The sequence below is a fragment of the Lepidochelys kempii genome, chromosome 1 (assembly GCF_965140285.1).
Source record: "Lepidochelys kempii isolate rLepKem1 chromosome 1, rLepKem1.hap1, whole genome shotgun sequence".
In the NCBI taxonomy this organism is placed as follows: domain Eukaryota; kingdom Metazoa; phylum Chordata; order Testudines; family Cheloniidae; genus Lepidochelys; species Lepidochelys kempii.
This window is the reverse complement of record NC_136380.1, coordinates 161701568-161717020: the sequence shown is the minus strand read 5'-3', so window position 1 is coordinate 161717020 and position 15453 is coordinate 161701568. Positions and strand designations below refer to the sequence as shown.

The 15453-nt window shown below is 39.7% G+C and overlaps 1 protein-coding gene across 8 annotated transcripts in view; it reads right to left on the bottom strand.

Annotated features, from left to right (window-relative positions):
- Positions 1-15453, bottom strand: part of ERG (ETS transcription factor ERG) — a 204861-nt gene that overhangs the window by 4510 nt on the left and 184898 nt on the right. For all 8 annotated transcript variants that reach the window (XM_073360723.2, XM_073360751.2, XM_073360699.2 and 5 more), the window contains 4 exons: positions 15161-15232; positions 8346-8414; positions 6886-6942; positions 498-545 (listed from right to left, as the gene is read on the bottom strand). In XM_073360723.2, coding sequence (XP_073216824.1) covers positions 498-545; positions 6886-6942; positions 8346-8414; positions 15161-15232 — 246 coding nt within the window. The remainder of the gene's footprint in view (positions 1-497; positions 546-6885; positions 6943-8345; positions 8415-15160; positions 15233-15453) is intronic.

Below are 15453 nucleotides of genomic sequence, written 5' to 3'. Positions count from 1 at the left end.
CCGTTATTTAATAATTTGAATAGCATTTTTTATGGATTAAATATATTTCTAATAATGAAAAACACAGTTTGACTATGTGGACAGGGCCTAGGTCACTGGAGAAATCTGTCACGTTACACACTGGCCAAATATTCACTGCTCTCTCTTCCTTTCTAATCTAATAATGGGACTAATTTTACTTGCCTTGTTCTCTTTGGATGAAATTCAACCCTGTGCAATGGGCCACTGCAAGTCCAATGCACTGCTTAAATCCCACTTAAGCTCTCAAAATAAGGCTTAAGTACTGCATATGCCTTGCACTGACCCTCTTTGAATTCACTAAGACTACTCATATGATTACAAATCATGCAATCCACTAGCTGCCATCAGACTCCAGTGATTAATTCCTATTGATTTCACTGCATTCTGAACCTTGCCTTCAATCTAAAACAAGTGATAGAGATAAAATGTGAAATTTGAAGAAAAATCATCCCTCGGGCAGCAAAACTCCTTCTCACCTGGATTTGCAAGACGGCTGCTGGTTGGTCCAAGAATCTGATAGGGATCTACAAAAATATGGACAAAAGAAATGAATTAAAAGGTTGTAACTACATAAAATCATTTTTGAAATTCCGATCTTATTACAAAAGAGGCAAGAAACCCTACTTCAGAGTCTTGTTAAGTTGCAATACTCTGCATTTGTTTGCCAACAAAAGGACTATTAAAAACTGAAAAAAGTGAAATTATCACCCAGTTGTATTAAAATGATAACTGATTTACTTAAGAAAATGATTTAATTATTAAATAAATTAAAATTATTTAACTCCCTGCTACAGCACGGGAACAAATCTACACAGACACACCCCTAGAGCCCCGACCAGGGGTATTTTATCTGCTACCCGAGATCCATAAACCTGGAAACCCTGGACACCCCATCATCTCAGGCATCAGCACTCTTACAGCAGGATTATCTGGCTATTTGGACTCTCTCCTCAGACCCCACACTACCAGCACTCCTAGCTATCTTCAAGACACCACCGATTTCCTGAGGAAACTACAATGCATTGGTGATCTTCCTGAAAACACCATCCTGGCCACCATGGATGTAGAAGCTCTTTACACCAATATTCCACAAGAGGATGGACTACAAGCTGTTAAGAACAGTATCTCTGATGAGGCCACAGCACACCTGGTGGCTGAGCTTTGTGACTTTGTCCTCACCCACAACCATTTCAGATTTGGGGATGACTTATACCTTCAAGTCAGTGGCACTGCTATGGATACCAGCATGGCCCCCCAGTATGCCAACATTTTTATGACTGACTTAGAACAACGCTTCCTCAGCTCTCGTCCCCTAGCACCTCTCCTCTACTTACGCTACATTGATGACATCTTCATCATATGGATGCACAGGAAGGAGGCCCTTGAAGAATTCCACCCTGGTTTCAACAATTTCCGCCCCACCATCAACCTCAGCCTGGGCCAGTCCACACAAGAGATCCACTTCCTAAACCCTACAGTGCTAATAAGTGATGGTCACATAAACACCACCCTATACTGGAAACCTATTGACCACTATACTTACCTACATGCCTCCAGTTTCCATTCAGGACACCAGATCCATTGTCTACATCCAAGCCCTAAGATACAACTGAATTTGCTCCAATCCCTCAGACAGAGACAAACAAGATCTTTATCAATCATTATTAAAACTACAATACCCACCTGGGGAAGTGAGGAAACAGATTGACAGAGCGAGACAGGTACCCAGAAATCGCCTACTACAGGACAGGCCCAACAAGGAAAACAACAGAACACCACTGGCCATCCCGTACAGCCCCCAGCTAAAACCTCTCCAGCACATTATCAACGATCTACAACTTATCCTGGAAAATGATCTCTCATTCTCACAGACCTTGGGAGGCAGGCCAGTCCTCACTTACAGACAGCCCCCCAACCTGAAGCAAATACTCACCAGCACCTATACACCACATCACAGAAACACTAACTCAGGAACCAATCCCTGTAGCAAACCTCGTTGCCTACTCTGTCCTCATATCTACTCTAGCGACACCATCAGAGGACCCAACCACATCAGCCACACCATCAGAGGCTCATTCACCTGCACGTCTATGAATGTTATGCATGCCATCATGTGCCAGCAATGCCCCTCTGCCATGTACATTGGCCAAACCGGACAGTCCCTACGTAAAAGAATAAATGGACACAAATCGGACATCAGGAAAGGTAACATACAAAAGCCAGTAGGAGAACACTTCAATCTTCCTGGACATTCTCTAACAGATTTGAAAGTAGCTATACTTGAACAAAAAAACTTCAGAAACAGACTTCAAAGAGAAACAGCAGAACTACAATTCATTTGCAATTTAACACCATTAATTTGGACTTGAATAGGGACTGGGAGTGGCTGGCTCATTACAAAAGTACCTTTGCCTCTCCTGGAATTGACACCTCCTCATCTGTTATTGGGAGTGGACTACATCCACCCTGATCGAATTGGCCCTGTCAGCACTGGTTCTCCACTGTGAGGTAACTCCATTCTCTTCATGTGTCATTATATAATGCCTGCATTCGTCATTTTCAGTCCATGTATCTGAAGAAGTGGTGTTTTACCCATGAAAGCTTATGCCCAAATAAATCTGTTTGTCTTCAAGGTGCCACCAGACTCCTTGTTGTTTTCTTGTGTTCTGAGTTCATTTTAATGAAAAGTGTTTTTAGAATAAATTCAAAATGGCAAAAACAAAGGACCAGATTTACAAAACATGATCTGGATTGAGTGCACACAAATATGCATGCACACCTCTTTGCACATATAACTGTCACAGATACATACACAAATGCTCAGTCTACCCTAAGGACCTGCAAACTGTGTGGTATCACATGAGATCTCCCTGCCCAAGTCCAGTAGTTAAAGTACACTGAAATAGGAAGGCACCAGCCAAGGAGAAGGAAGAGCTGTTGAGGGAGTGCTGCTTATCCAAAGCAAGGAGAGGAAGGCGAGTCCCCTTCTAGATTTAGCAGAAAAGGAGGAGTTGCCCCCTTCCCATCCTTCCTTACTTTACATCAGTGACACTCAGACTGTGCGAGCTGCAAGTGGCTCTTTAATGTGTCTCCTGCGGCTCTCTGCAGCACATGATATTAACACACTCTGTGGTTTAATCATTAACCAATCAGGATGCTTTTACTGTGTTATTAGCCAATTGTAGCTCATAAGATAATAATACTTGGTCAGTCATTTTGCTGTGAGAATAATAGATGTGATGCTGTCTAGCAGTTGCTAGCTCAGATCAGAGCCATAGGCCAATTCACTTTTGTGTGAATCTCAAAGAAATGTTATGTGGGCTTCTAGGCATAGGCCAATTCACTTGTTAGGATAGAACAAAGGGGGTTGTTATCACTTACATTTACATAGCATATGCCACGGTAATTACATTTGCTTTAAATTAATGAAAACCAGTGAAATGCTAATTTCGAGAAAACCTGGATTTGTGCTGGAAATGGCCCACCTTGATTTTCATACACATTGTAAGGAGAGTGGTCACTTTGGATAAGCTATTACCAGCAGGAGAGTGAGTTTGTGTGTGTGGTTTTTGGAAAAAAAATGGGGGGGTGAGAAAACCTGGATTTGTGCTGGAAATGGCCCACCTTGATAATCATACACATTGTAAAGAGAGTGGTCACTTTGGATGGGCTATTACCAGCAGGAGAGTGAGTTTGTGTGTGTGTGGGGGGGGGGGGGCGGAAGGTGAGAAAACCTGGATTTGTGCTGGAAATGGCCCAACTTGATTATCATACACATTGTAAGGAGAGTGATCACTTTAGATAAGCTATTACCAGCAGGAGAGTGGGGTGGGAGGAGGTATTGTTTCATGGTCTCTGTGTATATAATGTCTTCTGCAGTTTCCACAGTATGCATCCGATGAAGTGAGCTGTAGCTCACGAAAGCTCATGCTCAAATAAATTGGTTAGTCTCTAAAGTGCCACAAGTACTCCTTTTCTTTTTGAAATCTAATGTTATTGTCTTCACTTATCTATAACCAGTTCTTGGCTATTACATAACATATATCTCATGTGTCCCCTATAATTAGATAAACTTAGATGTAAGTGTGTGTCGATGTTAAATGTTTGATGTGAACCTCATGAAAACTAATGAAAGAATGTTATTTGCTGTTGCTCCTCAAAGAAACATTGGATTTGTTAATGAAGGACTTAATGGATGTAAATGAAGAAGCTTGTTCACTTCAAAGCCAGGGCCATTAAGTAACAATGGGAATTCACAAAAAGAAAAGGAGTACTTGTGGCACCTTAGAGACTAATGAATCCGATGAAGTGAGCTGTAGCTCACGAAAGCTTATGCTCAAATAAATTGGTTAGTCTCTAAGGTGCTACAAGTCCTCCTTTTCTTTTTGCGAATACAGACTAACACGGCTATTACTCTGAAATGGGAATTCACAGACTGTCTGCATTATTTATTCTTCCTCTAAGGAAGGACCCACATGGGTGAAGACACCTGTCAATTTGTCTTCTGGGTGAAAGATCTATAAATACTGGTTTAAGGGAATGATCCTGCATCTCTGAACTGTTTTGGATTCTAACAGGGTGGAATACTTAACAAGTGGACAGAGATGCCCAGAATTACACTGGGCAACTCCGAGGAACTTTTGGAAATCTAGCAGATTACTACAACTCTCTTAACATTTTGGACTTACAAGCTTTGACTCACTGGTTAATGAATTTTATCTGCTTTAACCTCTCAATTACTCTCATTTCTTTTCTTAGCTACTAAATCTTTAGTTGGTTTACTAGAGAAACTGGCTTCAGCATTGTCTTTGGTGAGATCCAGACTGCCAATTTGACCGGGGCTAAATGACTGGCCCTTTGGGGTTGGGAGTAACCTAATGTGATGTGGTATTTGGCATACTGACCAGTATCATAAAGTCTAGTTTGTCTGGGTGGCAAGATGCACTGGAGAGCCTCAGAGAACTGTTTGTGACTCTATGGTAAGACTAATATAGTAATACAGAAATGCACATTTGTTACTGTCTTGGTGAAATCTATTATAGAATATACCACCAGTTTGGGGTGTCTGCCCTGTTTTCTGACAGTCTGACTTGAGATTGGCACTCTCAGTTCTGAGCCATTTCAAATAGTGTAACAATATTTACACTAGTTTAAACCTGCATGTGATCCATGTCTCACACTACATATAACAAAGTGACAGATTCTGCTCTAATTGGGCTGTGGCCTCTATTTCTGTGTGACCTAGTTTGTTTCACATCACTCATTTTTGTGCACTATTTTTGAATAAACAAATAGCAGAATTTACGAATGCAAAGCAAAACCTTTAATGTACAAAAATAGCACCCACTAAGTGCTTTTCAAGTACATAGCTGAATGCATGCAATGGAGGTTGGGTTGAATCGCCTATGAAAATTTGATCCATTAAGGAATATCCTATATAAGACCTATGGGTGGGATTTTCAAAGAAGCCAAAGGGAGTTAGGCACCCAGCTCCCATAGCATTTCAATGGCTCTTGCATGGAATTCCTTTAGGCTCCTTTGAAAATCCCAGCTCAAATCAAGAAACAAACAGAAAAGGGATTCTGTTCCACAAATATCAAAGCCAAAACTAGAGGGCAGTAGAAGAGCTTCAAGTCTTTCTCAAGTCCCTGAGTTCTCTGACCACTTGACAGCTGCTCTCAGTTGGCTTCCAGTTTTACAGCCAAGAGAATACTCAGATTGTGTTCTTTATAAATGTAAAATACTAATCATAGCGCACACACAGCAATTAAATGTTCTCAAAAAGTTTACATAAATTACCAATATATTTCTTGAAAGCCTTTGGAGGCACAATTGTATTAAACTAAAAAATGCTATTTTGACAAACAGCAATAATAATACTTCTCAAACCACATACATATAAACAGTTCAAGCTAATGGAATGCAGTCATGCACATATTCTTATTTAGCTATAACAAAATCCAGAATAATGAAAAGTCCATTTCAAAAACATAGAATCCGTGTCCATCTGAATCCAGATTATTCTGCAGGTGTACTTCATCTCCCATTTCTATCATTTTGCCATTAGTAAAAGCCATTACTGCTTTTGTGATGTACTTTCTCATTCAAGGGACAATCTAACTTAATACTATGGGTTTCTGTCCCATATAACAAACTAATTGCTTGCCAGCCACAAAACTCTTCTGCCTTTCAAGATTACTTGAACATAATCTGATAAAACTGATACTTTCTCCTGATGGTTACCCAACAGAATGGAAATCCTTCCAACTTTCAGCCCTGTATTTCAGTAGTCCAGGATTTCAAACTCTAGTAGGATTATGTGAGGAATTCCAGTTCTATCTATATTTCTTCTAGATATTGAAATCTTCACTTCTGTACATTTTTCTGATGCTAATACTCCAATCAGCCATTATGAACAGAATTCTTTGAAATCCTTAGATTCCACATTTTTGTACTTGAACTGAATATGTGTGCTTTGCTTAATAGTTCATTGATCCCCTTAAAGGCAACAAGACCCTTGTAAGAATTACTAAAAGGAAGTCACAATGAGCTGTGATAGCATGTTGGCAACTTGGAGGTCCACCACATCCAACTTTCCAGCAAATTGTTAATTTGTTCTCTTGAATCTTTGATTTGTAGGTCATGGGGGTCTCAGTTTGCGTTAACGGTATACACAAGACACGAATACACAATTCAGCCACCATGCAGGATGCTACAATGAGCTCAGCCACTATGAGGGATTCTCTGCTAATTGCTTGCGTCTGCTCTCGCAGTTGGCTATTTGTTGCAGACTACAGTGCACTTCAGATCACTTTTAAAATATTCCATTTAACCCATATCCAACTTAAATAAAGTTACACACACCTAACTGAGGTCGCTGGTCTTCTGTTTTGGGCACTGTTGATGATGATGGTTGGGTAACTGAAAATAGAAAAATTTATACATTTATCTATTTTTTCTAATTTGCAAATCAATCACCAAAACTGTCTTACATTGAATGGGCCAAAGTCATCACTGGCATAAGTAGAGACAACTCACTGGACTTCAACAGTTCAGCACTTGGTGATGTCAACTATGAGATTTAAACTGATCTGACCTGATCATGTTCCTATTAAAATAAATGCCAACATGCCTGCGACTTCAATAAGAGCAGGTTTGGGCCCTACAATCAGTACATAGTTGTTACTGATAATTACATCTCGCATAATATTCACATATTTATTGCACTTGTCTGCTAAGACAGTATCAAATATGAGAAATTCTAAAGCAGAAAGTCTTCAGCTTAAGGCAAGTTCTGTCACTGTTTGACCTTTTCCAACACTACATATATCTGTTGGTTTCTGTCAGAGATACTGATGTAGGGTGGAAAAGAAACAATGAATTTCTCCTAAATAACGTACATGTAAAGTTACTTTTTGGAAGGAGCATATACTATATAACTTGCAAAGAAAGGGCTCTGTTCTGTTATATGTGACTAACCCATGCAGGGGAGAAGAAAATCTATGAGTTCTAATGATTTACAGATAGTGTTTCTTCTGAATTCTTCCATTGTGGTAGAGGATGGGTGTGAGTGTGGTTTTCCTCTCCCCCAGTAGAAGAAGCTAGTGTTTTGACCACTTTTTCTTTGTGGATCTCATGGCATCCACTGGTGATAAGGGGCTTGCACTATGTTCTCCTGCAAGTTGGGATGGGGAGAATCCAGAGAAGTCCAACTGTGGCCTGCTTCCTCCAACTTCATGGAGCTAGAATCCCAGATAGTCCCCATGAAGGAGCTTTCTTGCAGTAGAAAGGGAAGGGGACCATACCACAGAGGCAAAGGTCCTCCCACCCACGACTCCTCTCTGCATGCAGTCATAGAAGAGAAAATAGGACCCAAAACCTTAAAGAACAAACTTTAGAAGGAATACTCAAATCACTTTTGAAACATTTCAACCACTCAGTAAGTATTAACCTATTTTTTTCTGCAGAGTCTACAGTGCTTCTGCTCTATATCTCTGTTTGATTTATTGGTAGAACTAAGGATTTTACATTGATCCAAACTCTTGTTACTTTTCTTCCTTTGAGTGAGCAATATCAAAAATAGGCCTATTGTAGGCAGATTTTCAAATTTGGGTGCCTAAGTTTAAAACACCCAAATCCTTATTTTAATTCTCAGACCAGTCCTTTGATATCCAAGTACCAGTTTCAGACACCAAATAATAGTTTGAATACCCAAATGCAAATTCTGTGGCATAACATAGGTGCTCAAGTTTGAATTCCATTTCCAGAGGAGATACACCTGACATGAATTGGGCCCCCATGCTGGAAAGTAAGCAGGTGCTTACCTTTTGATTGAGGAGCAGGGTGACTATGACTTGTCCATGCTGACCTTCTGGCTTGTTCATATGACAAATCTGTAGAGATAAATAAACTGTCTCAAATATATACGGCATAAAGTGTGACACATTCTTAGTGGCTAAATCACTGGACCTGGGAAGGTTACTGAAATGAGAAGGATCCCCATTGCCAAGCCCCTGGTCCTTTTAGTCATCTCTCACCCTGACAGCTGCACCCTGGCCTCCCTAACTACCTGCCTCTTTCCTTTCTCCTCTGCAGTCTACCCAACACACCACTGCAAAAAAAATCTTCACCCCACTGCTGTGGTAATGTCTCTTCTCTGGCTTCTTGTCTCCTTCCACCTCACATTCAAATTTATTGTCCTCACGTTCAAGCATCTCCACAACTCTGCTCTTGCCTTTAATCTCCCCGTATCATCCCCCCCACCAACACAATTCCACTGGGATGTAGGCGGGGGGACTGAGTAGGCACTTTGACAGCTCACACTAGAGCCTGGCTGACTGGAGTGGGTTCAAGGATCCATGGAGGTTGGAGGCAGGAGTAAGTGTTAGTTACTTGGGTAAGATCTCCCATCACAGTGCGTCAGATGAAAGTCTCTTCTACCATTCTTTGTTTTAAGAAAATGGACTTTGGTCTTTTTACTGCCTTGTTAGTCTGCTGCTGTCACTCCTCGAGATGTGGAAGGCTTGAGAGCTACATATGGTCCCATCCAGTGGGGATATTAGTGGGGACAGTATAGCACTAGTTTTGTTATTATGATGTTCCACTAAGTTACTACTAAGACTTTTGATAAACTTCATTTTCTTTTATTTAATGTTATGTAACTTTTTAATAAATAAATTATTTATTCTTATTAATCACAGAGCATTTGGAAGGATTTGCTCTGTAGCTGAGGCAATCACTAGTCCTGATATCCTTTGAACCCAGTGAGGCTGTACTAAATATCCTGTACCTCTGCTATACCCTACATCTCTGCCCTTGTCTGCTACTTTTCACTTTGCATGCGCTCTTTACTCTGTTAACTCCGCTGCTTTCATTTGCCTTTTGTTCTCCCACCTATGGCTCCTTCTTTTATTCTTACACTTGATACAGCCTCTCTCACTCTCCTTTTTCAGAACCATTCACAAAACCCACCTCTTTCTGGCTAACAGTTAGCTGATGGCTTATACTTCAGCATTCCTCATTGCCATTCCCATAAAAACAATTTCAAATAGTTGCTAAAAGAAACTGAAACATCCTACAAGTTAACATGACAATGATAGCTCATGTGTCTGTAACCCTCAGAGTGCAATGCCACCCAACCGCTTCAGAGGGTGGGAAACAATGAGCCGGCAGTGATTGGGACAGCCCCAGTTGAACGGGGGTGGAGAACACACAGTGAGGGGACACCGGAGTGTCCAGCCACTCATTAGCTAGCTTGGGGATGAAGGGAGTGGTCCCTCATCCTCCCCTTTCTTTAATTTCAACCTTAGTCTGGGCCGTGTGGAGCCTCTTTTTGCACTGCTCCAGTAGCTATAATATACACAATATACTAATTTTGGGCCTCCTTTGAGATCTCAAGAAAGGGAATAAAATACACCTGTTGCCAAATCAGTGCTGTATTAAGGGAGAAGCATAGACTCCTTTGAATGGATGGTAGATTCTTAATAGTGTCTTAGCTTTCTTTTAGAAAGGTTGTTTGACAGTCTTTAAAAATGAAATCAGGTAGGAAGTTGTGAACCCAGTTGAGAAGGCAGTTTGACTGAGTGTGGCTTTTGTATATCTGCCCATTTTCAGACACTACTGGAGAGAGAATGGAATGGAAACAAAGTGTAATGTGTAATTCACAACCAAATTGCCTTTAATTTATTTAGTCTGTTTGGCTTGCGTGTATAACTGGCATTGCCATCACTGTGGTCTGATGGAATCTTACACTCTCAAAATTTCGTTTTTGCTGGAATACACACTTTTTGTTCTGTATTATATTTTAAGTAACTGTGCCTTTTTATCCTTGATTTTTCTACTTTTATACCACATTCTTCTCTTGTGGAAACATGGAGAATTGGACAAAATAGCGCTAACTGTATAGGTATTTATCCCTGATCTGAGTAACTGTTAACGGTACTATTATAATTATTTATTATAGTATAGTCGCACCCAGAAGCCCCAATCAAATTGGGATCCAGTTGTGCTCAGTACCATTAAAGCATATAGTTAGAGATAGTCTTCTCACTGGAGAACTTACCATCTAAAAGGAAAACGAAGACAGACGAAGGGTCAAATTGTGTGCTGTGTGCAGCTTCTACTGCACACAGCAGAAACAGAGGGGGTGCTGTCAAGGAGCTGATCCCGATCCTCTGCCCAACTCTGGATGAAAATTAGAACAGCCTGGGGGCTACTCTAAACAAGCACTAGGTGGCTATGGTCCACAATGGATCATAAGCCAGCTGAGGACTGTCAGAGTGCATGGTAGGAGGTGCACAAGCTGGCTACGCTGCACCTGATGAAAACCCTTCCAGGCTGTGGTATTCCCAGCTTGGGGGTTGTGACCAGTGTGTGCAACATCTTGAGCTGGGCCAAGAATCTAGCCCAAAGGGAGGAGGAGTAGGACACAATATACAAGCAAAGGGGAGAAAGGGTGATGTCAGGTGCACAAGTCGGTAATTCCAATTTTTCCTAACCCTTCACTCTCCCACAAAGGTAGAAAAGAACAACTGATGATACTGATACTGATGAGATATGTGCCTGTCACCAGCCAGTCTGCACTCCTTCCCATTCTTCATTTGTTTTTTTTGAGAGGGATGGGAAGGGGGGCTCAGATTATAAACTCTTGTGCAACTGTATATTAAGGGCAGTTGCATGGCACTTGTGCATTTGCATACTAGTGCTAGTTGTTAGGATTTTATTTTTAAAATACCACATACCTGAAATTCATTAAGAAGTATAAATTTAGTACTGTGAGAAAACTCTTGAGTCAAGAGGCAAAACACATCATCATACGGTTGTGTGACTACGCCCTCTTTTAAAGGAAAGATCCAGCTCTCAGCCCTACTTGAAACAGCATCAAAATTAAGACTTCATTCTTAGTTCAGGATCTGGGAGTTTATTTGGACAATGATTTGTATTTTGTTAAACATATTGCTATCATAGATAAGCAGGTCTGTTTTTACTCATGAGAAATTGGTACAATATGTCCTTATCTAGAACAGATCTTGTAATTCACTCTCATTTGATGAGACATTTAGGTAATCCCATATTAGTCCTTCCTGAGCTACTACAGTGTATCACTTTTAACTTGCAAAAAATTCCTGGTATTCTATTGTCAGGACAGCTGAAGAAATATGACTTTGCCTTTCTAATTCTTCAGGAACTTCACTCACTTCCTATTATCCATTATATTCATTTAACAATGGTAATTGTTTAATTTTGATTCACTCTCTGGAATTGCTTCTCTGGAATTGCTTCCCAATGTTTGGCTAATGCATTTTTACTTTAGCATCCTCTATGCCTCTTTTTCCTTTTACTTGTAATCAATGACTGCCTCAAGGACAATCATAGCTACTCCTGTTATTAGCAAAAGAGCATTTAGTTATGGAATAGCTTCCCTGTAAAAGTTAGGCTGTGTCAATTCTAGTTGAGATTTGGACCTTGTCTGAAAACTACTGTTATCAGGAATTTTCTGCTGAAAGAAAACTAAGAAACTAAGAAAACACCTGTACCCAGGAACCCTTGTACCTAGATTTTACTTAATTGTTTTTATTTTCTGTTGGGAAAATCAAAATTAAATCTTACATTTTAGGTCAGCTGGACCCAGACTGAAATATTTTGGTTGGTTGAACTGACCCAAAACATTTCATTTTGAATCAGTTCAACATTATACTGCATCTCCCTTTGGTGTTGCATAGCCTCATGGGAGCTTTAGTTCTCTCCTGGACACCCTGGCTAGAAGCAATGTGGTTTCCCTTCTGACCAAACCCTGAGGTGTATCATGGGAGGAGGGGGTCACATGACAGTGGGCATAATAAAATTTTATTGTACAACTCTTGTATGTGTTGTTTCAGGGATCATATTAATGTATTTGATCATATTTTAAACATACCTTTATCAAAATTCTTGATTCACAGAATGAACAACAAATAACTAATAAAAATAGAGATAGAAAGGCAATACATATATAAGAAAGTACTTTAATTTTATGTAAGGAAATTATATTTGATTCTTCTGTATTAAAAAAAAAAGATGAATGAACCATCCAGAGGAGTATGTGCTAAGGATAGGTACATAGGAATTGCCATACTGGAAAAGTCCTGTGTTCCATCTAGTCTGCTATCCTGTTTCCAACTATTCAGAGGAAGATTGAAGACTCCACACAGTAAGCAGATTTGGGGTAATCTTCCTCCGAGAGATAGGATTAGTTAGAGATTATTGAGAGCTCTGAAGGATCAGGTTTCATATCTGATATAAATTTGTGTTGGTAATTACTACTCCAACTGAATATTCTTGTTATGCATATAAATGTCCAATCTCTCTTTGGATCTTGCTAAGCTCTGCACTTCAACAACATCCCATGACAATGAGGTCCAAAGTCTACTTATGTGTTGTGTGAAAAAGTATTTCCTTTTATCAGTTTTGAATTTGCTTCCTCTTGATTTCATTGAATGTCCTCTCATTCTTGTATTGAGACACACGGAAAATAGAAGTTTTCCCAATCGACCTTTTCTAAGCCTCTCATTATTTTGTAATAATTTTATCATGTACCTCTCATTGGTCATCTCTTATCTAAGGTAAAAAATCCCTGATTTTCCAATTGCTCAGAGGAGAGCTTTTCCAGGGTTTTAATCATTCTCATCACTTCTCTCTGAATGCCCTCTAATTCTGCAAATATAATTCTGAAGATGGGGTGACGAGTACTGAACACAACATTCCAAATGAGGCTGCACTGTTGATTTATATAGTGGCACAATAATCTTTTCCATATCATTCTCCACCCTGTTCCTTATGCAGCTTAACATTTTGTTAGTTTTTTTGACAGCAGTTGTACACTGAGCAGAGGTCTCCATTGAGCAGTCCATAGTGATGCCCAGGTCCCTTTTCCTGAATTAATAAGGTTAATTTATAACTCAGTAAGGTATAGGAATAGTTCAAATTTTCCCCTCCAATTTGCATTATATTGCATTTATCAACATTCACTTTCATCAGCCATTGTATTGCCCATTCACTTAGCTTGGTTAATTCCCACTGAAGTTCCTCACAGTTCTCTCTGGATTTAACTAATCTAAATAATTTTGTGCCATTTGCAAATTTTGCTTCTTCACTTTTGTCACAGATTTTGTCACCATCCTTTCCAGATCATTAAACATCAGTCATCCTAACTGTACTGTGAGGTGCCTACTGTTAACCTCTTGTCACGATAAGAGTTGATTATTTGTTCCTATTTTTAGTATTACGTCTTAGCCAGTTTTTGATCCATGACAATATTTTGCCACTCATCCCATTACTACTCAATTTCTTTAGTAACCTCTTCTGATGCGCTTTGTCAAAGTCCTTTTGAAAGTCTAAATAAATTATGTCAACTGGTTCTTCAATGTCTAATACTTTATTGATATGTTCAAAGAAGTCTAATAGAACAGCGAGGCATGATTTTCCTTGCAGAAATTGTGCCGGTTAGACCCTATTATATTATGAACTTCTAGGAAAAACCTTCTAGAAAAACCTAGAAGATCATAATATAATAGGGTCTAATTGGCACAATTTCTGCAAGGAAAATCATGCCTTGCTGTTTTATTAGACTTATTGAACATATCAATAAAGTATTAGATATAGAAGAACCAGTTGTTGTTCAAATTTTAAACTGTCATTTCAACCAGTGCAAGATGTAGTGGTGATTAATTTCCTGGATTACTATCTAGAGCATTTTTAAGATATACATACACCATTTGCTATCCTGCAATCCTCTGGTGTACTAGCTGTTTTAGTGAGAGATTGCATATCTTTACTAGCAGCTCAGTCACTTCAATTTTAAGTCTCTTCAGTACTCCTGGATATATACCACCTGAACCTGGTGACGTATTGCTTTTTAATCACTTTCTTCTGTTGCCTCAATCCCTGCTAGTACGTCCTCTTCATTATTGGAAAAGCAAAGGTCCAGGCTAGGTATCTTCCCAACATCCTCAGAGGTGAAGAAATCCTCTAGCTTCTCAGCATTGTTCTTTTCTTCCTTCATTGTTCCCTTTATCCCTGGTGATCTAGCGGACCCACATAACCTGTCATTGGCTTACCACTTCTGATATACTTAAAGAATCTCTTGTTGTTTGTTTTTATGCTTTTATACCCTTGCATCTAGTTATTTTGTCTCAAAAATAAACAGTAAACAGAGAGAGAAGAAACAAATAATAATACTAATACCACACTCTTACATAGCACTTACTCCAGTAGATCTCAAAGCACTTTACAAAGGAGCTCAGTATCATTATCCGCATTTTACAGATGGGAAAACTGAGGCACAGACAGGTGAAGTGACTTGTCCAAGATCACTCAGCAGGCCAATGGAAAGTGCTGGGAATAGAACCTAGGTCTCCTGAGTCCCAGCCCACTGCTCGATCCACTAGGCCACACTGCCTCAAAAACAGATGGCTATGGAAAAACAGACTCATTAAGCTGCTCTTCCATCCCACTTCATCCCACACAGGGGACCATATATACCTATAGATATATATTCAACATTTATATACTGTGCTATTTTATAGGAGTCTCTGAAAGAGAAAGAGAGAGGGATAGTGAGAGTGAGCAAGATTGCATCACATAGTAAGATCATCATTCATACCTGGCCTGGTTGTAATTCTTTGTGTCACTTCTGGATAAACTGAAGTATTTGGGAAAATAAAAGCTGCACCTCCTGCAGGAAAAAGTGGAGACAAAACACATAAGGACTGTTTTTTCCACAGTCAGTGCTGTCACTGGTAACTCAGCCAGTCAATGTATTTGAATGAAGCATATGAATAAATGTTTTGTCACCCAGGAGTGAGGTTTATAGGGCCTGATTCTAGTCTCCTTTACATCAGTGTAAATCCATTCAAATTAGTGGAGATACCCCAGTGTAAACCAAGGTAAGTAAGA